General features: G+C 44.7%; 2 protein-coding genes and 1 non-coding gene across 4 annotated transcripts in view; 2 read left to right on the top strand and 1 right to left on the bottom strand.

Annotated features, from left to right (window-relative positions):
- AP1G1 (adaptor related protein complex 1 subunit gamma 1) overlaps window positions 1–15,364 on the top strand; it is a 72,540-nt gene extending 57,176 nt beyond the window's left edge. The window contains exons 20-23 of the mRNA XM_004584004.3: window positions 4,200–4,307; window positions 4,425–4,585; window positions 8,918–9,016; window positions 11,328–15,364. Of these exons, the coding sequence (XP_004584061.1) occupies window positions 4,200–4,307; window positions 4,425–4,585; window positions 8,918–9,016; window positions 11,328–11,429 (470 nt within the window). The 3' untranslated portion in view covers window positions 11,430–15,364. The remainder of the gene's footprint in view (window positions 1–4,199; window positions 4,308–4,424; window positions 4,586–8,917; window positions 9,017–11,327) is intronic.
- A 1,823-nt stretch (window positions 15,365–17,187) lies between these two features.
- LOC118757753 (U6 spliceosomal RNA) lies at window positions 17,188–17,297 on the bottom strand. Its single transcript, XR_004995358.2, has one exon. It is a non-coding gene; the product is annotated as a U6 spliceosomal RNA (small nuclear RNA).
- Window positions 17,298–19,352: 2,055 nt separating this feature from the next.
- The window catches only part of PHLPP2 (PH domain and leucine rich repeat protein phosphatase 2), a 61,268-nt gene continuing 54,229 nt past the window's right edge, over window positions 19,353–26,391 (top strand). Inside the window, exons 1-2 of one of the 2 annotated variants that reach the window (XM_058674367.1) lie at window positions 19,407–19,521; window positions 24,558–24,820. In XM_058674367.1, coding sequence (XP_058530350.1) covers window positions 24,665–24,820 — 156 coding nt within the window. In that variant the 5' untranslated portion in view covers window positions 19,407–19,521; window positions 24,558–24,664. Of the gene's footprint in view, window positions 19,522–24,557; window positions 24,821–26,391 lie in introns of both variants that reach the window. The other variant, XM_058674368.1, reaches the window with a different exon arrangement.

Raw genomic sequence — 26,391 nt, 5'->3', positions numbered from 1 at the left:
AGCTGGATGGGAAGTGGGGCTGCCGGGTCCCAAACTGGTGCCCATATGGGATCCTGGGCATGCAAGGCTAGAACTTTAGCTACAGGCTACTGCATTGTGCCCAAAAATAAACAAATCTTTAAAAACAAAAGCAAAAACAGAAAAACACCACTGTGTTCTCAAAGCAGTAGAGGAATATTGATGTTGTCTCCCCCTACCCTGAAAGAAAAAGTAAAAACATTTTCTTCCTGTTGTGCGTTTTGCAAATATATGTGTGTGTGTGTGTGTGTGTGTGTGTGTGTGTTTGTAGTTATATATTTGCTTCAGCATTGATCACTGTATCAATTTGTCCTTACTTTGGATTACTTTGTTACACTGTTACTGTACACTCTACTGAATATGGCTTCAGTAAGGATTCTTAATTCACAAAATCTTTGTGAGGGCAGGGTATCCCATCAGTGGATGACACATTGAAGGTACTTCATAAATGTTACTTATCTTTTCCCCAATTCATGTGGCCACTATTTGGCTTACTGTGCAGTCATAATCATTGCATGCTATTGGCTTGTAGAGGTGCTGACCAAGATTTGGGCTTGGCATGCCTGTGATCTGTGTCAGAGTATCTGGGTCCCAGACCTGCATCAGCTTTGGATTCCCATTTCGTGCTTCATACGCATTCTTCGATTGGAATGCGGTAGTTCTTGTGATCGGGTCCCTGCTACCAACGGCAGACGTGGTTTGAGTTTTGAGCTCCTGGCTTTAGCCTGGCCCGGCTAAGCCTTTGGAGAGTGAGCCAGCAGGTGAAAGATGTCTGTCAGTTCCTCTGTCTTTTAGATACATACGTGCATATATATATATATATATACACACACACACACACATATATATATACTTACGCCTTTATACATACATAGCTTTATACATACATACATATGTATATTTAAAAAGAAAGCGCTAATGTGAACAGGTGGTCTGTTACTTTGTTGTTTTTAAAGATTTATTTATTTTTATTGGAAATACAGATTTCCGAAGAGAAAGTTAGAATGATCTTCCTTCCATCCACTGGTTCACTCCCCAAGTAGCCACAACAAGCCGGAGCTGAGCTGATCCAAAGCCAGGAGCCAGGAGCTTCCTTCAGCTTTTCCACATGGGTGCAGGGTCCCAAGGATTTGGGCCGTCTTCCACTGCTTTCCCAGGCCGCAAGCAGGGAGCTGGATGGAAGTGGAGCAGCTGGAACATGAACCATTGCTCACATAGGATCCTGGCAATTGCTTTGTCATTATGCTGGCCCCTGATTGTTTTTTTCTACATCTACATGCTCTGCTTGTTTTGTATTATAAATGAGCATTTTGAACACTTATTTATTTCCTTAACTTATTTTTATGAGTTTTTAAGAAAGCTCTATTTAGTTATTTGACCAACAGAGATACCTTTTTATCTGCTGATCTCTCCCTAACTGGATGCAGTACCCTGGCACTTCTGCTGCAAATGCTGTGTAAGTGGAAGGGACTCAACCACTCAGTCTGTTGCAGCTAACTGGATCCTCTACGTGTGTGCAGGGGTCCAAGATCTGAGCCATTTTCTGCTGCTTTCCCACCATTTAAGCAGGGAGCTGATTGGGAAGTGGAGCAGCTGAGACACAAACTGATGCCAGTTTGGGGTACTGATGCTTGCAGGTGGTAGATAAGCTGACTAAGCCATTGCCTTGGATGTGAGAACACATTTCTAAAATGCTTTTAAAGTAGAAGTTTGTGTGAAGACAACCAGATTAAATATTTACAAAAACTGTGAATGTTCTTTGTGTGCGTCGTTGGTAAGCTCTGTTCGTGCACGCACTATTGTGTTTGTGTTGGTTTTAGTTACCGTAGTGCTTTACCTTTCCATCTGTATTTCTACTTTCTTTGCTAGTGTTTAGTATATTGGGTTTTTCCTTATGTTTGTTTTGTTTGTGTTTATTTTAGTATTCCAGCCCATATTTCATTATGTTTTATTTTAAATGTCATCTTTTTATTTGATTTCATAAATAGTTTGAAATCTTGAGTGGGTGTTTGGCGTAGTGTTTAAAACTGCGTGGGGAAGTCTGGATTTGAGTTCTTGCTCCACTTCTGATTCCAGCCTCCTGCTAATATGTCCCATTGTAGGAAACAGGCAATGGACTGCAGTACTTGGGTCCCTGCCGCAGATGTGGGAGACCTAGTTAGGTCCCACCTCCTGGCTTTGGTCTGACGCGTCTTAGATGGTGTTACAGGCATTGGAGGAATGTCTCAGTAGTTGAAAAGTCTGTTTCTGTACTTTGAAAATAGCACGATTAAACATTCTCATTATTTTGCTGAATTTTCTTAAATTTTGTTTTAGAGTCTCGAATTCTCTTGGTTTAGAGGTTAATGCCTTTTTTTGGATGATGCTAAGTATGTTCTTATTTGGGAGGATCAGATAACAATGGGGATGAGGCTGACTGTCCCTATCCCTGCCGCTGACTGTCCTGCCCCTGGCATGGTGTTGGTGTCGGGGTGAGCATTGTAGTTGAACCTCTGACTGGGAAGTCTACACCCTGTGTGAGGAATGCCTGTGCTCGAGTCCCAGGTCCACTGCCGATAGCTGCTTCCTGCGGTTGCTCACCCTGGGAGGTAGCAATGACCCACGGTCTCGGGTATGACTTGAATTGAGTTTTGGCTTCTGACTGAAGCGTGGCCCAGCCTCAGACACTGGGCATTTGGAGTGGGCACTGCTGGATGGTCATTCTCCTGCGGGCTGTCTCAGGAATTATTTAGTTATTATATTAAAAAATTCATGGGCCTAGAATTAATATCTACAAAATTCTTAAAACGTCTTGATCTACTTAGCTTGTAAAACACAATACTGTTCCTTGAGTATTTCTTCCCTTTTGTTCCCTTTCCCTGTGATTCTGGAGGAAAGTGAGATCTGTCCCTAGGCAGTTGACGTAGGTGCTCGCTACTGTGCTTTTCTTATACAGTGGAGTGTTCTCTCACCATCAACAGTTTTCTTATGTATTTCCCAGCATACTTAAAGCAGAGTTGCTTCTAAATTGGGGGAAATTTTCCCTTCCAGGGATTGACAGTGTTTAAGTACGTGCTTGGTCGTCACAGCTGGAAGGATGCTGTTACCGGGTGATGTGTCCAAGCCAGGGTCTTTAGTGTGAAGGTTGAGGAATCTTAGGTTAAGGGTATGTTGACAAACGCTGCTGCTATTAAATTGACCTCTGATTTATGTTATTAGTTGCCTGTGCTATAGCAGATTGTATTAAACATTGAAATTTTCACCATTCTGATGAATGCACAATTTTTCTCTGTAATTTTGGATTCCATTTTAATCTTTATTGTTAAGGATAAACATTTTCATCAGATTTCCTTTTCCGTTTCTTTCTGTAAACCACTTGTTTATGTATTTTGACACTTATTACTGATTTTATTTGGAAGGTACAGTTACTAGGGAGATAAAGAGATCTCTTCCATCTGCTGGCTCACCCCCAAAGTGGCAGCAAAGCCTGGAGCCAGGAACTTTTTCCAGATCTTTCCCATAGGTGCAAGGACCCAAACACTGGAATCCTGTTGTGCTGCTTGCCCAGGTGCATTAGAAGGTGGCTGGATCAGAAGGAAGGAAGCCAGGACTCTAATTGACACCCATGTTAGGATGCTAGCATTTTAGGCAATGGTTTTACCCACTATGCTTTAGTGCCAACTCTACCACTTTTTTTTTTTTAAAAAAGATTTATTTATTATTATTGGAAAGCCTGATATACAGAGAGGAGGAGAATCAGAGAGGAAGATCTTCCATCCGATGATTCACTCCCCAAGTGAGCTGCAACAGGCCAGTGCGTGCTGATCCAAAGCCGGGAACCAGGAACCTCTTCCGGGTCTCCCACGCGGGTGCAGGGTCCCAAAGCTTTGGGCCGTCCTCGACTCCTTTCCCAGGGCACAAGCAGGGAGCTGGATGGGAAGTGGAGCTTCCGGGATTAGAACCGGTGCCCATATGGGATCCCGGGGCATTCAAGGCGAGGACTTTAGCTACTAGGCCATGCCGCCGGGCCTGTACCACTTTTTTAATGAAGAGAATTTATTGTTCATTCCCCTTTATGACCTGTGCCTTTTGTGTGCTCTCCACCTTTTTCTTCTGATGAAATTATGTAATTTTCTCTTGTTTCTTGGCGATCTTTGTCATAATGGCCTAAGGTTGACTTACCATGGGCATGTTTCCTTCAGGTGCTCCAGCTGCTGCTCCTGCCCCCGCCTCAGTCCCACAGATATCGCAGCCCCCCTTCTTGTTGGATGGGCTTTCATCACAGCCTCTCTTCAATGATATCGCTGCAGGTACAGTCACTGTTACTATCTGTGTGGAACACTGGACATTGAGAAGTAGCTATTGGGAAAAGAAAGTAATACTGCCGTTGAATTCAAGCTAAGTAAGGCTGATGTGTACTTTCCCAGGCATCCCGTCCATCACGGCATACAGTAAGAATGGCTTGAAGATAGAATTCACCTTTGAACGGTCAAACACCAACCCCAGTGTCACAGTGATAACGATACAGGCCTCCAACAGCACGGAACTGGACATGACAGACTTTGTTTTCCAGGCTGCAGTACCAAAGGTACTTCCTAATTATTCTTTGCCTTTTGTCTTTGATTAAAGATTAGCTGAGTTTTCCCCTTGAATATGGTAAAGGGTGTATTTTAATGTTTAGATGAAACTAAAATTGCAGGTTTTGCTTAAACCAATGTAAGTATCTTGGTCCTTTGACACCTGTCAGTTTTAGTGACTTTTACTTAGTTAAATACTTTTTTCTTTTAAAGGTTTATTTTTTATTGAAAGGTGGATTTACGGAGAGGAGTGACAGAAACGAAAATCTTCATTCTCTGATTTCACTCCCTAAGTGGCCACAATGGCTGGAGCTGAGCTGATTCAAAGCCAGGAGCCAGGAACTTCTTCCAGGTCTCCCACTTGGGTGCAAGGTCCAAAGGCTTTGGGCTGTACTCAATTGTTTTCCCAGACTACAAGTCAGATATTCAGAGAGGAGGAGAGACAGAGATGAATACCTTCTGTCCGATGATTCACTTTCCAAGCAGCCACAACGTCTGGAGCTCAGCAAATTGGAAGCCAGGAGCTTGGAACCTGTTCTGGGTCTCCCACACGGGCGCAAGGTCCAAGGCTTTGGGCCATCCTTTACTTCTTTAGCAGCTCCCAAGCAGGGAGCTAGATGGGAAGTCGGGCCTGCAGGATTAGAACTGGCACTCATATTGGATCCTGGTGTGTAAGACAAGGGCTTTAGCCACTAGGCTACACGCCAGGCCCTTCATCTTATTTGGAAGGCAGAGAGGAAGACAAAAAATGTTTTAAAGCACTGGTTCACTACATCCGATGCCCATAGCTGCCAGGGCGGGCCAGGCTGCATCCAGCAGTCCAGAATTCAGTCTGGGTGATAGAAACCCAACCACTGAACCAACGGCCAGAGCTGAGCTGGCCTGAAGCCAGTAGTTTGTTCCAGGTCTCCCACATGGGTGCAGGGTCCAGGCATTTGAGTTATTCTGTGTTGCTTTTCCAAGTCATCAGCTGAAAGCTGGATTGGAAGTGAAGTAGCCAGGACTTGAACTGGCACCTGTGTGGGATGCCAGCACTGCAAGGAGGAGATTAGTTTGTTAAGCTGTACTGCTGTGCCCAATTGAATTTCTTTGTGTGTGTATATGTGTGTGTGTGTGTGTGTGTGTGTATGTGTTTAAGGTTTATCTGTTTACTTGAAGGTGAAGTTAGAAGAGGAGACACAGAGATGGATACATCTTCCATCTGTTGGCCTGCCCCCCAAATAGCTGCAACGGTCAGAGTTATGCAGGTCCAAAACAAATAATGAGGAGCTTCTTCTGGGTCTCCCATCTGGCTGCTGCTGTTTTCCCAGGGCATTAGCAGGGAGTTTGACAGGAAGTGCACAGCCAGGATTTAAACTGGTGCTGTTATATGATGTGGGCTCAACAGGCAGAAACTTAATTTGCTACATCATAGTATTGGCCACAATTGAGAAGTGATTTTTAAAAAAAGACTTATTTGTTTTTATTGGAAAGGTAGGTCAGAGTTATGAACAAGACACAGAAATATCTCCCATCTGCCAGTTTACTCCCCAGTTGGCTTTATTGGACAGGGCTGAGCCAGTTCGAAGCCAGGAGCCAAGGAGCCTCTTCCAAGTCTTCCACATGGTTGGAGAATCCCAAGGCTTTGAGCCATCCTCTTCTGCTTTCCTAGGCCATAAACAGGGAGCTGGATGGGAAGTGGAGTAGTCTGGCCTTGAACTGGCGCCCATATGGATTCCCAGTGTTGGCAAGGTGAAGATTTAGGCATTGAGCCGTTGTGCCGGATCCTGAGTGAGAAGCCTTGAGTAAACTAGTTTTAAGTAGAGTCAATTTTTCTGTAACGGAGCAGGTAGTAATTTGGTTGTGTATATTTTTGTCACTCAGTTCTGTTGCAGAAACAGCCATGAATGGTATTTGAATAAATGAGCATGGGTTTGTTCCGGGATGACAGTTTTTATGAACACAGGTGTGGGGCCATACTTTGCCAACCTTTGGTTTTTACTAAGCTGACCCCTTTGTGAGTCCATGTGAAGTATCATATTCAGATATTTGGATAATACACATTCCGAAACTGAAAATTCAGATAACACTTTGAGAAAGTGAAAATCCTTGGCTACAGTTAACTTTCGTTGCGTGTGCATATATATTTAGGAGCTAGAAAAGATAATAATAGTCAAGAAATATTTTGGAAGCAAAAAATCTGAAGTGGTTAAAAATTGGTAATGAACGTTGGAGCTATTCAGCATCTGCATGGGAGGCCGGAAGAAGCTCCTGGCTTCGGATCAGCTTAGCTCTGGTCATCCCTGCCATTTGGAAAGTGAACCAGTGGATGGAAGATATTTTTAATCCAACTCTCCTTTCTGTAAATTTGACTTTCCAGTGAAAAATCAATTTTTTTTTTTTTTAAGATTTTATTATTATTGGAAAGCCTGATATACAGAGAGGAGGAGAGAAAGAGAGGAAGATCTTCCATCCGATGATTCACTCCCCACGTGAGCCGCAACAGGCCGGTGCGCGCCGATCCGAAGCCAGGAACCAGGAAACTTCCGGATCTCCCATACGGGTGCAGGGTCCCAAAGCCTTGGGCTGTCCTCGACTGCTTTTCCAGGCCACAAGCAGGGAGCTGGATGGGAAGTGGAGCTGCCGGGATTAGAACCGGCGCCCATATGGGCTCCTGGGGCGTTCAAGGCGAGGACTTTAGCCGCTAGGCCATGCCGCCGGGCCCGAAAAATCAATCTTAAAAGATTAATTTACATTTATTTGAGTGGTAGATTTACAGAGAGGGAGAGAGAGATATCTTTTATCCACTCTTCAGTTTCCAAATGGCTGCAGCAGCCAGGTTTGGACTGATCTGAAGCCAAAACCCTGGACTTACTTTCAGGTCACCTACGTGGGTGCAGGGTCCCAAGACTTGAGCTGGCTTCACAGCTTTCCCAGGCGCGTTGGTAGGGAGGTGGATTGCAGTGGTGCAGCAGGCACTCAATCCGATTTTGTAGATGCAGGCTCGGTCTGTTATGCCTTCATTCCAGCTCCAAGTTAGCTTCTTTGTATGTTTCAGTTTTTTAATTTGCAATGGAAATTGTGATAATTATAGCTACTCCATAGGGTTACTTTGAGGAGGTTTTTTTTTTTTTTTTTTTTTTGTGGTGATAAACAGTGACTTTTTATGTGTTCAATGCTCAGTAAATATTGGTCGCTGCCAGTTAGGCTTTTGTACTTCTTTATTTTAGCCTGCTGTTTCAGCAGTATCATCTCCTCTGCTATGAAACCATGGCCTGTGTTTGGCTCTGTGTTTGAGTGTCATGTTTCGTAGGTCTAATGTATTATTTTCATTTTTTAATATCTTTAAAGTGGATACATTGTCATTGTTTGTTGGACAGCCTGCTTTCTTGCTTAGTGGTGTGTAGAATAATGGTATGAATTACAATGGATAGTATCTTAAATTTAATGAAATAGCAATACTAATTATAATATTGGCTTATATAATTAGAATGTTGAGACGCTGCATAGAACCTGGTGACTTCCCAGCTTGCTCATAACATTTTTTACTCAGTCCTGTGAATTGTTAAACAACTGCACGAATTTCAGTTCTTTTGCACCAAAATAATAATCGTATCTTTCAATTCAGTTTTTTCCTGAAACCTTTGAAATGCTCCTTTAAATGAGACCTACCATCTCTCAGTCATGTAAGGCATTTGGCTTGTATACACCTTTGGCAGCACAGGCTTGTTTTGTGTGAATTTTTTCTTTTCGGTGAATGTTACCCTGACTGAGTCACCCTGATGTCGTCCGTGCACATGTTAATGAACTGGCTCTGTTAAGCTTTTCCTTCATCCTTGTCGTGTAGGAGGAGGCCGTAGCACATTCCAGATTGTGCAGGCTTCAGAAAACAGGCATTCAGACCTTTGTGTTCCAGCCATCCAATTACGACAAGCATGAAGGCCTATGGTTGGTGACTGGAATGTTGGTTTGCTGTTTCTGGAAAGCTTTTCTCTTGAGTTCTTTTGTTTTGCTTTTTTAAGCTGTTAGGCATCCTGGTTTCTGTTCTTCCTTCCCCCTCTCCTTCTGTTAAGAGAAGTGGCCAGAACAAGAGTTCATCACATTTTGGAAAGTAATAGAGGTTGCAGTTGTCTCTGCAAAATAGGGAATGACCCACTGTTAGTATTCATGAGCAAAGATCTAACAATGGAGTTTTACAAATATTAAGACAGCTTATGTACAATGAATGGCTGATAGCAGCAAGCAAAGTTTAGTGGTATATAAATCTGTTTTTTAATCACCAGCTGGAGCCCAGCTTTTTAATTGATTAATGTTTCTGACTGTGAAGTTGTTGTTTCTGAAGCATGTCCTCTGTCCTCCTATAGACATTCCAGCTGCAGCTTCTGTCTCCAAGTAGCAGCATTGTCCCAGCATTTAACACAGGGACCATCACACAAGTCATCAAAGTTCTGAACCCACAGAAGGTAAGTAACACATTGGAAACCTAAGCAAGATGTGTTGTTTCTTAGATTTCTGTTTTGGTTCTCTGGGGTTTTCTGACTCACACAAAAGAGATCTGTTAAATCTCCTATTCCAAATTCTAAATTGATTTTTTTTTTAAGATTTTTTTTTTCCTCAGAGGCAGATTTACAAAGAGAGTAGGAGAGACTGAAAAATCTTCCCTTTGCTGGTTCACTCCCAAAATGGCCACAATGGCCAGAGCTGAGCCTTTCTGAAGTCAGGACCCAAGAGCAGCTTCTGGGTCTCCCTTGTGGGTACAGGTGCCCAAAAACTTTGGCCATCTTTCACTGATTTTTTTAGGCTACAAACAGGAGCTGGATGGGAAGTGGAGTAGCCAGGACTTGAACCAGTGCCCATATGGAATACTACCCCTGGCAGGTGGAGGATTAGCCAATTGAACCATCATGCCCACTTTTGTCGTGTGTGTGTGGTTTTTTTTTTTTCCTTTGTATTTTTGTTTTTTTTCTAAAATTTCATTTATTTGTCTTGGAAAGGCATATTTACAGAGAGAATGAGAGACAGAAAGATCCTCTGTCCGGTGGTTCACTCCCCAAGTGGCTGCAGTGGCCAAAGGTGAGCCAATCTGTAGCCAGGAGCCAGGGACAACTTCTTGGTCTCCCATGGGGGTTCAAGGTACCAAGGCTTTGGGCCACCCTCTACTGATTTCCCGGGCCACAGGCAGGGAGCTGCATGGGAAGTGTAGATCTTGGATATGAACCGGCACCCATATGGGATTCCAGCAGATGCAAGGCAAGGATTTTGCCATTAGGCTACAACGCCACATCCTACCTATGTACTGTTCTTGAAAATGAAAGGACCCGAAGACATCAAATGGTCAAATGGCATGTTTCTAACATATAAATTTAAGAAGTATTTTCTGTGTGGGGGACTAATGGTCTAGTTTTGTGGGAGGAAATTGGAGACATTGTTTTGTCAAAGTTCAAATCTGAAGTGGTAGCATTTAGTAATATGGTGTGCATGTTTCTTGCAGTAATTATGAAGTTAGCAAATGTGGAGGCATTTTAAATAAAGCAGGGTGAAAAGTAGAGTTAGAAACAAATTAAATAATAGTTCATTATATCCACTCAAGAATTAAATTGACTATTAAATTGAGCTGAACGATTTTTTTTAAGATGGGTTCTGACAGTGGACCCAGAGTGTCTTCACCGTGAAGAAACACCGGTCATTCACACACAGCTGTGATTTTCTGCTTTTGGAATGCGCACTGTTGTTTCTGCTTGTGTTTGGAGCATCTGCCAATAGCTCAAGGACAAATTCTTTGGGCCATCTGATGCATAGAGTAAAAAATTCTCTTAAGTGCATTAATTAGTGGAATCTGCCATATCAGGTATCAAGTACCTGGCAGCTGACTTTTCTTAAAACTGCTGTTATTGTCTTTTGAGTTGATTGTTTCTTTTCTTTCATTCCTTGGAATCAAAAGAAGTTTCTGTTCACATATACTGTAGGTTTCTCTGACCAAGTAATAGTGTATCTGAATGTAGAGCATAGCTGAGCATATATTGACGTAATTTTTCTAGAAACTTGGGTACAACGGCTGCATCTTTTGCAAAAGCATTCTGCAGATATTCCTAGGTAAATGCTCTCAAGTGCTTCTGTGTGTCAGTGCTGATTTAGGCACCTTTGTGTTCATATTCCTCTACTTGACAGTGTGATATTAGTTCAGGTCTGGAATGCTAGGTAGTTTTTCTTGATATTGTTTGTTTATGTGTTACTTATTTAAAGTTTTTTTGTGTGTGAATGATTTTACGGAGAGGAGGAGGAGAGGGAAATCGTGCACCGCTTTTTGGTTCGCTCTCTAAGTGGCCATAGCAGCCAGAGCTGAGCTGACCTGATGCCAGGAGCTAGGAGCTTCTTTCAGGTCTACCACATGTTGCATGGGACAAAGGACTTGGTCCATCCTCTGCTGGCTTTCCAGGCTAATGAGTAGGGAGCTGAATGGGAAGTGGAGCAGCTGGGATATGAACTGTTATCCATATGTGTTGTTAGTGTTGCAGGTAGACGATTAGCCTGTTGAGTCGTTGTGCTTGCCGCATGTTTGTGTCATTTTTTTTTTTTAAGGTGTGGAGCATCTGGGACTCAAACTGGTGCCCATATGGAATTCCAGTGGCACAGTCAGAGGCTTAGCTTACTATGCCACAGTGGTGGCCCGTTTGTGTCATTTTTAACTTGTAAGAATTAAAGTTTATCTGTGGACTGAACATATTTTTGATATTTTACTTCTCTGTTTAATTTGAAATTCTCTTCCTCTTACAGCAACAGTTGAGAATGCGAATCAAGCTCACATATAATCACAAGGGCTCAGCAATGCAAGATCTAGCAGAAGTGAACAACTTTCCCCCTCAGTCCTGGCAATGAGGGTCTGACACCATTATTGTTCTTATCCTACTCAATCAATGGAACTCTGGGAAGGAGGTTGTGATTGCTGGCAAGTCCCCCCCAACTGTACCGTGGGCATGAGGAGCCGAAGAGAACTGTTGAGGAGGATTTTCTGAAGTTACTGCTGACGTTGAAGCATTGTTAAAGACTCATGTCCTCTCCTCCACTGTTGAAGCTGGCTGCTTCTGGAGGCTACTTTGCACTCTCCTCCTCTCTTCCCTTTCCACACTTCTCCACCCTCTCACATTTACAGCCAGAATCAACATTCCCTGGGCCCCTGAGGAAATAAGCAGCTGATCCGGAGGAGAGGACTGAAATTCATGGCGAGAAAACACTCACTCTGTCTCTGCAGCAAGAGTTGTCCCTTCTTTCTACTGTTGTTTTCCGGTGGACTGGGCAAGGTGGGGTACTGTTTCTGCTCTAGCTGGGTTCCCATCTTCAGGCGCTTTTTACATCTGGCATTCAGAATGGAAATGTAACAGTGGACATTAGGGAGCCCTGCCTTTTTCTACTGGTTCCCCCGACGTTTGAACTAGGCATTAGGCTCCTGGTGGCCTTCCTGTGCATTGCTGTATACACACAGACACACACACGTATGTACGTTTGTTATTGAGAACTGGTCAGACCTTGAGAAGTGATTTGTAAACACTGGACAGATGCAGTAAAAAGGACTTCTGTTGAGATTTGGCATGAAGGATCTGGTGCTCTATTTGTAATAGATACTTCCAAGGCTCTTCCATCTCCCCTTTCTGTCCATCCTTTTTAGCTATAGTCATGAATGCTCTCCGTGGTTTTCAAAATTGATTTCCCATAAAGTGCAAAGTGTGACTGAAAAGTCCTTTTAATTATTATCAGTGAACCTACTCCCTTTACAGATTTTCAAGTTTCTCCTAAGCCTATGACTTACTGTTTGAACTGTGGTAAAGGAGTGGAAGGAGGAGTTCCCCGGTTCTGAAGATGAGACTCCCTAACAAAAGCCCCTTTGCCCATAGGAAGAATGCGTATCAGACTTGGTCTGGAGCATATTGGAGTCAGCTTTTCCATTACTCCAAACCTCCCTTTTTTTTTTTTAAATTTCCTGAGCCTGGCTTGGACCTTGGCATTCCGTTTGAATTCCTTCTTCTAACTGGAACATTTGTGTTGTATCTGTAACACTGGCACTGAAATAAAGACCACGCAGTGAAAGAACTCTTTCCTAGATTGTACTTGATGGTGTTGGAACAAAGCCTTGCAGCTTCCTCGCCCCTGTGTTAGAGGAAGGCTGTGGAGGCCATAGGACAGGAATATCATTTTGTGATTTTGAGAAACCGGTCTCTTGAAAGAGATCAGCCTCGTGACTCTCTGCATTAAAGACTTGAGGTTTTTCAACTAGTCAGAGTGCCGAGTGCTTTTTAGGAAGGATCTTTGTGTTTTCAGAGCTTCAAGTTGAGTTGTGGTGCATGTTGAATATACTGTGTATGTTCAAGTATACAGGCATTTTGTCTTACTGAAAGAAAATGTGAGGCCCACCTTGCTCTTAAAATATTAGCTATCTTTACTGTACTGAGTACAGTATAGTGACTACTTTGGCTTCAGTCTTAAAACCTGAATACAAATATCCTTTTTTCCTCCCTCCATTTCACAAAGCCTTTACTAAAATCTTCAGTGTTTTGTCAAATCTAGCTCTGTATCAGATGCTAGCCTATTGCTAACATTTGACAAAACTGGAGTTGAACTAAAGGCTCCAAAGGAAAAACCTTCTGGTCTTATTAGTATGTAAGAGCAAGATCTGCTCAAACTCACTGTGCTGAGTCAATGATGGCTGAGTCCAAAGCAGAGCATTATCTCTCGCACAGTTCTCAGAAAATAAAGTGTGGACTAGTGCATATTTCAGACAGCTGTTCCGTCTGTGCAATGCAAAATAGCCTTTTTAAACCTTTCTTTGCCGACTGATTTCATTGGATGGATATTTAATGCTGTGAAATGTGATAGGATTAACATAATATTGGTGGATTTCTTGAATAGAATTTGTCTTAACATTCCTCTTTGTGTAGAGGCTTTATTTTCTCTCGTAACATTTGTAGCTAACCAGCTCAGGTTTTTTGTTTTTTTTTTTTTAGTTGAATCTCAGAAGAAATCTGCTCAACACCATGCTATCCCACCATGCTAGCTGATGGAGTGGAAGGGGCAAAGCTTCTCACTGGGTGATCATTGTCCTGAGGTAGAGTTTGTGGTCATCCATGACTTTGTCTAGAAGGAGCAAAATCCCTTGGCCTTAACACAAAGGGTGCTGTGTAGACTACGAGTTCATTTCAGAGCCTGAACCTAAGCACCGTACTGCAGCACTGGCAGCCGAACGACTGCCTAGGATACTGATGGTGGGGAAGACTGTTTCAAACGATCGGATCTTGGAAAGCTTCAGCGTGCCTTAGTTTCTAGGGTCAGAATTCGTTCTCCTCTCACTTGGCCTTGAGGCTGAAAGGGGACAATCTCATCATGTTTCTGTAAACACACGTTTCAGCAATTCCTTTCCCAAATACATTCAAGGGGAACATCCTTGGCCGAGTTTACAACTCAAGAGCCATTTCAAGAAAGGAGCGATTTCCATGGCCGTTTAATAAGCCCAGGGTGATAAGCAGTGAGTCCTCACATACTTCCTTCAAGAATTTCACCCACACTTGTACCTCATTATTTCCCCTCTTCCTGGATAGTCTGTATCCTAACCGCCCCACGTCCCTCTCCTCCAGTAATCCCAAGGGAGAATTCATCTAAGTAATCTCCAATTAACTGTAGGACGGGTGCTCTCCCCAAAAAGCTTCTCCCACAGTGTTTTGGTGCTGTTACCTTGAGGTGGTTTGGACAGTCATGGAAGATTCGCGCTGTGTAGAGTGGTCCTCTGTTCATGTCTTTCGCATTCAAAGAAACATTCCTCAGTGTAGTGTTGGGAGGAGATTCTTTCCCCTTACCAGGTTAAAGTGTGATTCATGCCCCCTTGTTTGTCCCATTCATACAGGAGAATAGATTTAAAACTGTTCAGAACTAATGGTCTGAATATTTTCATCTACCAGATAACATGCTTTCCATTTTTAATGTCCTTCTAGAACAGGTTGGAATGCTTTTGAGGTTCAACTTCATTTTCTTCTTCATTGGAAAATATTTGGGCCATGAGAACTAGGGGAAGGAATGAGTTTGAATGTTTCATTATTTTTTTTTCCCTAGTGAATGTATTATAACCATGGTGTCCTAAACAGAGAAAGAAGTTAGAGAGCATAAAGTAGATATTCATAAGCTTTGTTTTTGGGGCAGTGGTTATACATGTCTAGATTTTAATAAGTTTGGGAATGGGGAGGATCATCAAAGAGAAAATGAATTGCTCAAAGTCCTTGAGTTTGAAACACTCTTGACCAGCTTAGGCTCGGGATGGTGGGGCTGCTTTTAGAACTGGAAGTGAGTAACTTTTTCAAGCAATAGCAGTGAGTAGAGTCCCATCAGTAAGGTTCCAGATCCTGGGACACTAAGGCAGGAGAAACTTGTTGGAGAAGCAGCTTGCACAGTTGCTTCCTGAACATCCGTGAGACTGATTCTGGCTTCAAGATGGAGCATTGGCGTTCTTTGTTTGAACCTGCGTTTGCGCTTTGTGTGTTTTGTTTTTGTTTTCTCTCTGGGTGCCTCATGGGAAAGGGTTTCTGAACTCTTTCCTTTGGAAGCTCCTGATTTGTTCCTGTAAAGTCCCCTTTCTTTCATAATGTTGTAAGTTACATTTTCATTAAGCCCCATCACATCTTCTTTACTGTAAAAATATTAAAAGCTGTTTCCCAGTGGGACAGCTAATGAAGTTCTAATTATTGCAGACATATTTTTGAAATGTAAAAAAAAATTTAAAATTAAATGATAAGTCTTAGAGGTGAGTGAAGAATAAAATGGATGTAAACATTTACATGGGATGCATTAGAATTCTGTGTCTATTGTCTTTCGGTTGAAACAAATTATGAACAGTGACTAATAATAAAAAGTCAATACTCAATGATTTAAAATTTGTTTCCTTGCTTCTTACAAGTGAATTAGAAGCCTTGGATGAATTCTAGAGCTTTGAGCTCTCCTTACTGACCTGTTACTGTTCCTTTTATACAGAGGTATAACCAAGAGACGAATGTGAGCAATTAAAAATCTCCCAGGCCTTTTGTACAGTTGGATGGTGTACCTGTGAGTGCGAGGGGACAGAATGGACTCCAGTTTTGAGTTCTGTTTCATGCTCTGATTTCAGTGTTGTGTTAACTCTGGTGGTCCCTGACAGTCCCTCGGATGGGAGAGGACGGAGCGCTCCTCTTCCACCAGGGGCCAGTATCTCGTTGTGCACATGTGCCCTTTGGCACACTGATAAGCAGCATTTCTGTAATCCTCCCTGGCATGTGGCTTAGTAAAAGTTCATCTTGGTTTCTAAATTTAGTTTATAATGTGTAAATAGAAAATGTAAATGCTATAATAAAGTTTAGCCAATAATAGACATCACTTCACAAGGTAGTGATGAGTAGTACTCAGGTTGGAAATTCAGTTCACAAGGACTGAATTCATTTTGATGAGTCTCCTCCTCCTAGTTATTTTGTCTCCCTTGAAAAAATATGGACGTGTTCAAGGAAAAAAAAGTTCTTCAAACCTTGAACTCAGGTAATACTGCTTGCTTATTGGAAACCCAAAACAACAACTGCCTGGTTAGAGTATCAGAACTAGGCCTAAAGATAATGTCATTGAGGGAGTGGGAACTAGATACAAGTAGGTGGCCAGGAGACTCCTTGAGTTCAGTCTGATAGGCTTAGGCCTGCTTTCTCTACACTGTCTTCTCATTTTGCAGTGAAGATGGAGACAAGTTTATGGTATAAAGTGTGCACATGTGTGCGGTGCTGGAGTGCGGGGGAGTGGAGGGGTTATGCACAGCTGCTATGAGAAGGTGACAGGAAGAAGCATTCTAATGACTTCTCTGCTCTTGGCTGGATCCAAAAAGCAATTTGTGTAATGATGAACCTGCAGTGTGGGCAGATGGGTTTTTGCGCACACACAAAAATCCAAGAGGAATTTATTTTTAGGGTTAGCCTCAGCTATTTATCATTTCCAGAAATTACAGTTAAATAACCCGTGGCACATAAATTTACACACTGCCTTGAACAGGGGGAGAGCGTGAGTGTGTGACCTTTGAAACAAAGTATAAAATGTTAATGGCAGTAACATGATTGGAAAACATCCAACTGGTTGTTATTTTTGAACAACCAGTTGGATTGTTGTGTAGGAATACTTCCATTGTAAGTAATGAAAAAGTAGTAAATGCATATGCTTTAAGGAAAAAAACATTTATTTTTATTGGAAAGGTAGATAACAAGAATGGAATAGAGACAGAGAGGAAGATCTTCACTCCCCAAGCGGCCACAGTAGCTGCAGCTGAGCCAATCCAGAGTCAGGATTCTGGAGCCTCTTGTGGGTCTCCCACTTGGGTGCAAGGTCCCAAGGCTTTGTTTGAGCTGTCCTGCACTGCTTTCCCAGGCCATAAGCAGGGAGCTAGAAGGGAAGCAGGACCGCTGAGATCAGAACCAGTGCCCATAGGGGACCCCGGAGTGACCAAGGTGAGGGTTTTAGCCTCAAGGTTAATGTGCTGGGCCCTAGAGCATGTACTTTTTTCTAGATTGTCTCTAGTCCTGTTAATGAAGCCATCGACCACTTTATTTGTCAGCACAAATGGTCATCCTGGCTTAAGAGTTTTATTTTTTTGGCTAATGTGGAACACTTCACAAATTTGCGTGTTAGCTTTGTGCAGGCACCATGCTAATCTAATCTAATCTCTGTATCCTTCCAATTTTAGTATATGTGCTGCCAAAGCGAGATAACTTTTATATTAGTGAGTTGCTCATGGGATCTGTGAAGGCTACCACCATGAGGTATCTCAAGAAGAAACAAGTTTTTAGAAACATTCACAACCACTTTTTTTGTTTTTGTGGTTTTTTTTGGTGTGGTGGGGTCGTCAAAGCCTATTTCTGTCTCCATATTGGTTGCTATGTCTTGAATACCAGGGTTTTTACTACAAGAAATTGGTAAGCTCTAAAATGAAAATCCAGTAATCTTGTATGGCTTTCTTGAAAGTAACTTCAGGGTTGAAGGAAGAAAACCCAGGAGGCAGACATGCTAGGAGCACCTTACACCAGACTACTGAGGAGTCTTTTTTTTTTTTTTTTTTTTTTTTTTTTGAACTATTTGGAAGAGTAACTGAGGAAGAGGAAGAGGTCTTTTATGCATTGGTTCAATCCCTAAATAGTCACAGCAGCCTCATGTGGGTCAGGCACCTGGAATTCCACCCGGGCCACATACAAGGGTGGCAGGGGGCTCATCCATTGTATTCCAAGGTGCATTAACAGGAACTGTGTTCGAAGCAGAATAGTGCTATCCAGTATGCACGATGGGATGTGGGCATCTCAACAATAGCTTGACCCTTCGCACCCAAAGATCCTCCCCGGACTTTGGCTTCGGACTTTGGCTTCTGCCTTAGTCCCGCCCAGCTGTCCTGGACCTGTGAGATCTTCCTGCCTCTCCCATATCTACAGATGGATATGTATCTCAGAGACTACCTTATTAGGGTCCTAACTCCCTTGGATGCTAAGCCTGTAATCACAGTCTTTCATACACAGAGTTGGTCTGGTCAGAACTAAGGAAGCTGCAGCAGTGAATAATGGTGATACCATCTTCAACAATTACTCAAGTAATTGGCTGAATCCTTACAAGTTGCTTGAAAATTGAACACTTATTCCAAGAGCAGAAATTCAGAAGCCTTTTTAAGAATGTAGGAAGAATTAAGGAAGGTACTTTTTGAAAAATAGAGTGAATGTTAAATATGTAACGGAAGAATTTTAGTGGTCACTCTGGCTGCTGCTGTGTACTGAGCATCTTTTTAAAGATTTATTTTTATTGGAAAGTCAGGTATATAGAGAGGAGGAGAGACAGATGATCACTTCCGTCTGATGATTCACTCCCCCAAGTGGCCTGATCAGAAGCCAGGAGCTTGGATCCTCTTCCGGGTCTCCCAGGCAGGTGCAGGGTCCCAAGGCTTTGGGCCATCCTCAACTGCTTTCCCAGGCCACAAACAGGGAGCTGGATGGGAAGTGGAGTGGCCGGGATATGAACCTGTGCCCAGATCCATATGCATGAAAGGTGAGGACTTTAGCGTTTGGCTATTGTGCCAGGCGCAGTGCTGGGCATTTTGTATGTATTATTCACTCCCCCTTCCTAAGAGCTAGTAGGAAAAGTGATTGTGTCTACCTCCCAGCCGTGGAACCAGGGGATTCCATATAGTGACGTGCGCAACAGTATAGATCTAACAAGGATTGAGATTTGGACTCTAGTTGACCCCCAAGTTCAGCCTGAACTTAAGGAACCAAAGGACGTTTACTTTTAAAGGATTCCTGAATTAGCCTTGCAAATGACCAAAATAGCTTACAGAACCTGTAACTGCTTGAGGCCAGGAATAGAATTCTGACACTTTTACTCCTGGAGTAGAAGAGGGAGTTGAGATGTGGCTGAGTGGAGCTGGCTGAAGAACGCCTCATCAAAAGGAAGGGGCCTGGCTAACCTGAGAAGAGGGAGAGATCAGGTTTGACAGAGAAAAACGAGGGTATGTGCGGAAAGCAGCGGCCTGTGCAAGCTGCCATGTGCGGTCCATCAGACCCTTCTGCCGGCCACCAGGTCCATCCAGAGCCGGGAGAGCAGTCGCCCTGGGCCTCAGCCTTCCGAACAAGGGCTGCCCAGGCCCGGCCGTGCACCCGTGCCATGCTCCGCCGCCCTGGCCGGAGCCGTCGCGCCCGCCGCTGTGCAGGACCAGCCGGGCCGTTGGGGGCGGGGCCGTGCCGGCGAGGGCGGGGCTGGAGGCGGGGCCGCCGGCTGCTGGCTCGCGCGCGCCGCCGAGGCTCCGCGCGCCGCCCCGCCGGCCCGGCGTCCCTGGGAAGCCTCTCGGCCGCCGATGGGGGAGGTGGAGCCGGGGCCCGCGGGCCCGCTGGAGCCCCCGGAGCCGCCCGAGGCGCCCACGAGCCGCCAGCCAGGAGGGATCCGGGTCCTCAAGGTGAGGCGGACGGACGCACCGGCAGGCAGGCGGGCTGAGGAAGGGGAATCCGGGAGGGCAGAGGCCGCCCCCGCCGCGCGCGCTCGCGCGACCCCAGCCCCGCGTCAGTCAGTCGGTCGGTCGGTCGGTGGGTTGGCCGGCTGCGCCCGCGCCACAACCTGAAAAGCCGGGCCCGGAGCGCCGCGGCACCCCGCCGAGGCCTCCGCGTCGCGCCCCCGCCGAGGCCTCGGCCGCCTCCGTCCCTGCCGCTGCCCATCCCTGCTGGCCCCGAGCCACCCGCCCCGCAGGCCCACGCCTCCGTGCCGCGGGCTGCCGCCACCGCCGCCTCCGGGCCTGCCTCGGCTGCCCGCCGGGGCACCGGGGATGCGGGGCGGGGAGGGAGCAGGGCTGCAAGTACGCAGGGCTCGCTTTCCCCGGACACCTGAGGACATCACCCCAGCGGGAGGATGGCGCCGGTGATTGGCCGCGGCTGCGGGGTGCTCGGGGCTGCGCGGCCGCCGCGGGAACCGGCACTAAGTCTCTGTCCATCCTCGGGGTTTTGCTACCCAACTTAGGACCCGGCGCCGGCTGGCCGAGGCCCGTGGGGAGCGCGCCTCGCTCGGCTGGGAAGGAGAACCCCGACTCTCCCTCCCCCCAACTACCCTCCTGCCCAGGCCGAGCGGCTGCGCGGGGGACTCGCGGGGCGCGGCGGGCGCGGGAGGAGGGACTGGGCCGGAGGGGGGCATTCCTGCCTGCGGGAGCCCAGGAGAGAGGGTGTTTGGGGGTGGGGGTGTATGTGGGGGTTCCGTTATGCAACAGGCAGCTGGCTAGCGGGACTTTGGGGCAGGAATCGGGGTCGGGGGAGTGAGAGGCTGTGCAGATGTGTGCTGGCTAGCGGGCAGGTGACAAGTTTAAAGTACCGGGAATGCCCCAGGCTGTGGAGAGGACAGCGTAGATGGTTGTAAGGGAGTGGTTGTGGGAAGCCCGCTGGGTGGAGTTTTCTACCAGCCTTTGAGATAGTGGCTGAAACCTTTTTTTTTTTTTTTTTCTGTCCGTCAGCTGTGTAAGCTAGGTGTTGTTCCTGGAGGTGGAGTGGAATTCCTTCTAGAGTTACGGAAGGAGGGAGAGAGGGAATAGGACCGAATTTAAAAACTTATCACAGGAAAGGAAGACAGAAAATCTTAGGTGTTTCAGAAATCCTTTGCGAAACAGTGAGAACACATGACGTCCAAGCATGCTTTAATCCTGTTTAATTGGAATTGTGGTTGAGCAATATTTTGTTATTAGTGTTGTTATGATTATTAGGACATCTCCCCAGTGGGAACACACACACACACTCCACAGGTCTGTGAATGCAAAAACGGTTTTTCCTGCTGTCACCCTTTCCCTTTCCTGCAATCTCAATGCAATGACTTAGATTTAATTTTTCATAGTTTACCTCTGACTTCTCTGTGGACCCTCTACCTGTTTATTTGCTCTTTTTTAAAGTGATGGCATCGTAAAACTGTAAATTGCAAATGAGCTGAATAGAAACACACTTTTCTCAGGCCAGGCTTATCAGCAAATGGCAGGTCTACTTAAAACACGCCAACAACTTTTGGGTTTGGGGTAAGTGTTTCTCAGGATGTAATGAGTTCTGAAAGAGAGCTAAATTGAGGCATGAGGTCCTTTGGAGAAGACCGACTTGTCAGGTTCCCGAGTGCTGGGGTCTGGAACCAGTGGACCAGTGGACCAGTGGAGATGCCATGTGAGTGGTCTTGCTTACCAGGCTGAGCTGCAGTTGTGCGAGGCTGGGGTCTCCCAGGTCATGGCATCCCTTGTTTGATCACAGCTAGAGGAGAGCTTCATGGACAGGCTGTTGGAAGGGAGTCTGTATAACCTAGCTGGATCACATCAAGGTCCATCTGCATGGGAATTTAGAAAATTTTGTTAAAAATAGGTCTTCAGGGCCCGGCAGCGTGGCCTAGCGGCTAAAGTCCTCGCCTTGAAAGCCACGGGATCCCATATGGGCGCCGGTTCTATTCCCGGCAGCTCCACTTCCCATCCAGCTCCCTGCTTATGGCCTGGGAAAGCAGTTGAGGACGGCCCAAAGCATTGGGACCCTGCACCCGCGTGGGAGACCCGGAAGAGGTTCCAGGTTCCCGGCTTCGGATCAGCGCGCATTGGCCCGTTGCGGCTCACTTGGGGAGTAAATCATCAGACGGAAGATCTTCCTCTCTGTCTCTCCTCCTCTCCGTATATCTGGCTGTAATAAAATGAATAAATCTTTAAAAAAAAATAGGTCTTCAGATTTAGTTAACATTTTTTCAGATGTTGCCCACAGGTTCAAGCTATATGTTAATTTTTGGCTCAGTCTGTAGAAGATAGAAAGTTCTAGCTCATCTGGTTGGTGTTGTAAAGTTCATTTTGGAAGAATTTTTAAAGTTGTTTAAATCAAAATTGTGCATTATGAAAAAAATTGTAATGCACTGAAATTATGCATCCTCTATCTCACCCTACTGCCCCCACTCAGTTCCAAAATATTCTATAGCATGCATCTTTTCAGAGGTGAGCCTGTGTTCTTTTAAAGGTTTGAATATAGAAACATCTTCTAGAAACATTTTCTGTTATTTTCCCTACTAAGAAAACTCACTGAATATGGAGAGTCACTTTGCCAGAAAACCTCTTCCCCCCCCCCTTTTTTTTTTTACAATGGACATCTTACTTTTTCTTTTTTTTAAGATTTATAATTTCTTCTTATTGGAAAGTCAGATATGCAGTGAGAAGGGGAGAGAGGAAGATCTTCCATCCAATGATTCACTCCCTAGTGGCCACAATGGCCAGAGCTGAGCCATCAGAAGCCAGGAGCCTGGAGTCTCTTTCGGGTCTCCCACACAAGTGCAGGGTCCCAAGGCGTTGGGCCATCCTCAACTGCCCCCTCAGGCCACAAGCAGGGAGCTGGATGGGAAGCAGGGCCACAGGGACATGAATTGGTGCCCATATGGGATCCAATTGCGTGCAAAGCAAGGACTTTAGCTGTTAGGCTACTGCTTCAGGCCCTGGATATCTTAGTCTTAATTGTCTGTGTGTGAATGTTTCATAGTTTTATCACCTTTGAACTCATACAGTCCTCATTATTCAGGTTTAGAGGGTTAAAAGTTATGGAAGCAGTAGGTGTTTAAGTCATGGCTTACTCTAAAATGTTTTGCTTTCAAGAAAAGTTTAAATATTTAAATGTACTCTTTATGCACTCCGTTGATGTGAGAAATTTGAGAAATGGTTAGAGTTGTTAGGTGGGTTTGTGATAACAGTTTTCATGTAGATATAAGATGGGGAGAGAATCAGATATTTTCCACCTAGCAGGTGCAGTGGAGTGGTGATGCTCGCAGCTGGGAGCCTCAAAGGAACGTGTCCTCTGCAGGCTTCCTTGCACTTACCTGACGCTTAAGCAAGAAGGCAGCAACTCAGCTTTGACTAATCCTAGCAGAGCCGTCCATCTACACTGGTGCTGTGACACTGCTTTGCTACTCATCCAGGGCTTTGGATGAGGTTCATAACTGGTGAAGTTGTAGCACAAGCTATTGCTGAGGAGGGGATGGGATAGAGTCCATCATATAGCCTGGGAATCAGTCTCTTAAAGGTACATGTGTTTGAAAGAGCAACTGAGAGTAAGGGAGAGGACAGAGAGAGATCACTCAACTGCTGGCTCGTTCCCCAAACGGCAGGAGAGTGGTGCAGGCCAAAGCCAGCTCAGATACCTCCTTGGTTTCCCATATGTTTGACAGGGCTTAAACATTTCCCTGCTTTCTCAGGGAAGTTGAATTGGAAACGGAGGAATTGGGACTCAAACAGATGCTTCAGTGTGGAATGCTGGTGTCACATCTTTTTTTTTTGAAGATTTTATTTACTTATGTATTTGGAAGGCAGGATTACAGAAAGTGAAGGAGATAAGTCAGAGAGGTCCTTCATCTGCCAGTTCTGTCCTCAGTGGCCACAATGGCTGAAGCTGGTGCCTTGTGAAGCCAGGAGTTTCTTCTGGGTCTTCCATGTGGTGCTGGGACCCTCAGGCACTTCACCTGTCCTCCACTACTCTGGGTCTCAAACTGATGCCCAAATGGGATGCTGGCACTGCAAGCGGAGGCTGAGCTTGTCCCACAAAAAACAGCATCTTAACATGATGTACAACAGTGATGGTCTTAAGGAATTTAGTTTGTTTTTTTTTTTTTTTTAAAGATTTATCCATTCCATTACAGTCAGATATACAGAGAGGAGGAGAGACAGAGAGGAAGATCTTCCGTCTGATGATTCACTCCGCAAGTGAGCCGCAATGGGCGGTGCGTTCAAGGTGAGGACCCCACGCCGCCGGGGCCCCAAGGAATTTAGTTTTAAGGGAAGTAAATGCGTGTTAAAAAATAACTTGTTACAGAAAAAAATCCATGTACGTCCTATTGTATTACTTCCTAAGGACAAAATTTCTTGATTTGTTTAAGATTGAGGTTATCCCAGTTCCAACGAAACTGTATCACATAATACAATGTAATCAATGAATAAAAAAAAGTAAAATAAAGATTGAGGTTATCAAATGGGTCAATATTTGATCTTAGAAAATTTTTTTAAGTAAAGGTGGCTGTGTGTAATCGGGTGTACTTTTTTTTCCCTCTGTTGAATTTAGTTTAGTTTCTTTTTTTTTATAGTTATTTTGGTAAATGTTCTTTTTTTATTTATTGTAAAGACGGAGAGCAAAGGCGTGAGAGACACTGGGATATTGAGATTGAGATCTTGCAGCTGCTGGTTTTTTCCTCAGATACTCACAAGAGCCAGGAAATGCACCTGTGTCTGCCTGTGGGGGCAGGGCCTCAGGCCTTGGACCATTGTCTCTTGTTTACCAGGCATATTAGCAGGAAGCTGGATTACATGGGTGGACGTGAAACCTGATCCCAGTAATTCCCAAATGCTTGGCCAGTGTCCAGCAGTGACTTATCTTGCCATATCGCTAACCCCCATAGATTTTTTTGTGTATTATTGTACCATGCAGAAGTTTGTTTTCAGATGGACCAACCAGTTCATCTTTCCCAAAGATTTTAAGAAAGAAGTACTTGGAATTAACCTTGGAGTAGACATTGAGCCTCACAAAGATCCCAGGGAAGACTCCCACACTGGAACAGGTGTTGTGGTGTAGCAAGTTATGCTGCTGCTTGGGACGCCCAAATTCCTTCGTCGGAGTGCCAAACATCAAGACCTGCCTTCACTTGCAATCTGGTTTCCTTGTGACACACACCCTGGAAGGCAGCAGGTGATGGCTCCACTGCCACCTGTGTGGGAGACCCAGATGGATTTCCAGGTGCCTGACTTCATTGTGACCCTGCTTGGCTATTGCATACAGCTGGGGAATGAATTGGCAGAGGAAAGAGTCTCTCTCTCTGCCTATTAAGTAAATAAAAACAGTAACTCAGCATTAAAAGAAAAAAGACCCCTGCATTGCAGTGGTTGGAGTGCTTGGGTTTGATACTTGGCTCTTCCTCCCTGCTCTAGCCTGCTGCCAGTGTAGACCCTGTGAGACCGTGGGAATGGTTCAGATGACTGAGTGTCTGCCATCCACACGGGCCGGGCAGTGGGGACTAGAGTGAGCTTTGACCCTGGCCGTGGTAAGCAGGCATCTGGAGAGAGAACCAGTGGGTGCTAGCTCTGTCTCTCATAGTGAAACAAATGAGCTAGTAATTAGCTGTTGTTATTAAGTGGCACTAATGTGATGGCCCTTGTGTTTATGAAATACAAAACTTGGAAGCCCTGTGTTAATTCTGAAATGCTCAGCATTGAGGAAAAGCGCTCAGTTTGACGAGAGACCTAGTTTCTACTTGTAGCAGAGCTTTAATCTATGAAGTTAGAATGAAGAAGAACTCTCAGGATTTTGAGTAGCTATACTCAGATCTCCAAGATCCACAGAATGCTAAGTTTACCTGCATCATGCTAAGTTAAACTGTGAATCCATTTTCCTCTTGAAAATACCTGCTGACTTCTCTTTGTCCCCTTTTTTACAGTCTTTGGAAGTACAATTTTAAATACTACAATTACCATCAGCCATTTTATCTCAGTAATTATAATGAAATTTTATTTGGTACTGGCACCATCGCATAGTACCTTTCATCTCTTATTACAGTGCTAGCATCCCACGTGGCTGTTGATTTGAGTTCCAGAAACTCTTGGGTTCATGGCCCAGCTTTAGCCTTTGTGGCTGTTTGTGGAGTGAACTGGTGGATGGGAGATCTCTCTTTGACTTTCCTTTTTTCCCTATAAATCTGCCCTTCAAATAAAAATAAAATAAATCTTTAAAATATTTTATTTGTTATTTATTTGGAAGGGAAGGGTTAGGAAAGAGAGAGATCTTTTGTGCTATGGCCATTCCCCAAAGGACTGCAACCCCAGGCCAACCCCAGGAGCCTGGAACTCCTGGGTCTCACATGTGGGTGCAGGGGTCCAGGTAATTGGGCCGTCCTCTGCTGCTTTCTCAGCCAGTTTAGCAAGGAGCTGGGTCACCAGGGGAGCAAGCAGGAGTTGCTGTCAGTACTCACAAGGGAGGCCGGCATCTAATACTTATTTATTTAAAAGTATTTCTGTTTCCTAATGAGGAGTACTTGTGGAACTGTTTTTATTCCCTTTAAGTTTGCATCTGATACAAGAAGAAATCGTTGGGTTTGCTACTAAAACCAAACAAACAAAACCAACCAAACAAAAAAGATTTTGCCCGGTTCCCTTTCTTACAGGGATTGAGTTGAAGTACAGATTGCGAATATATTTCTGACTTACTGGCTGATTTGTGCTTGTGTTTGTATGCCACTTTGTGTTAAGATTTTGTAATAGACTGTCAGTGGAAGAGAGGAAGAAATGGAAATAACAAATTACGTATAAAAAGAT

This window comes from Ochotona princeps, chromosome 16 (assembly GCF_030435755.1).
Source record: "Ochotona princeps isolate mOchPri1 chromosome 16, mOchPri1.hap1, whole genome shotgun sequence".
In the NCBI taxonomy this organism is placed as follows: Eukaryota; Metazoa; Chordata; class Mammalia; order Lagomorpha; family Ochotonidae; genus Ochotona; species Ochotona princeps.
Note: the sequence above shows the minus strand (reverse complement) of the source record. Positions and strands in the feature narration are given on the sequence as shown.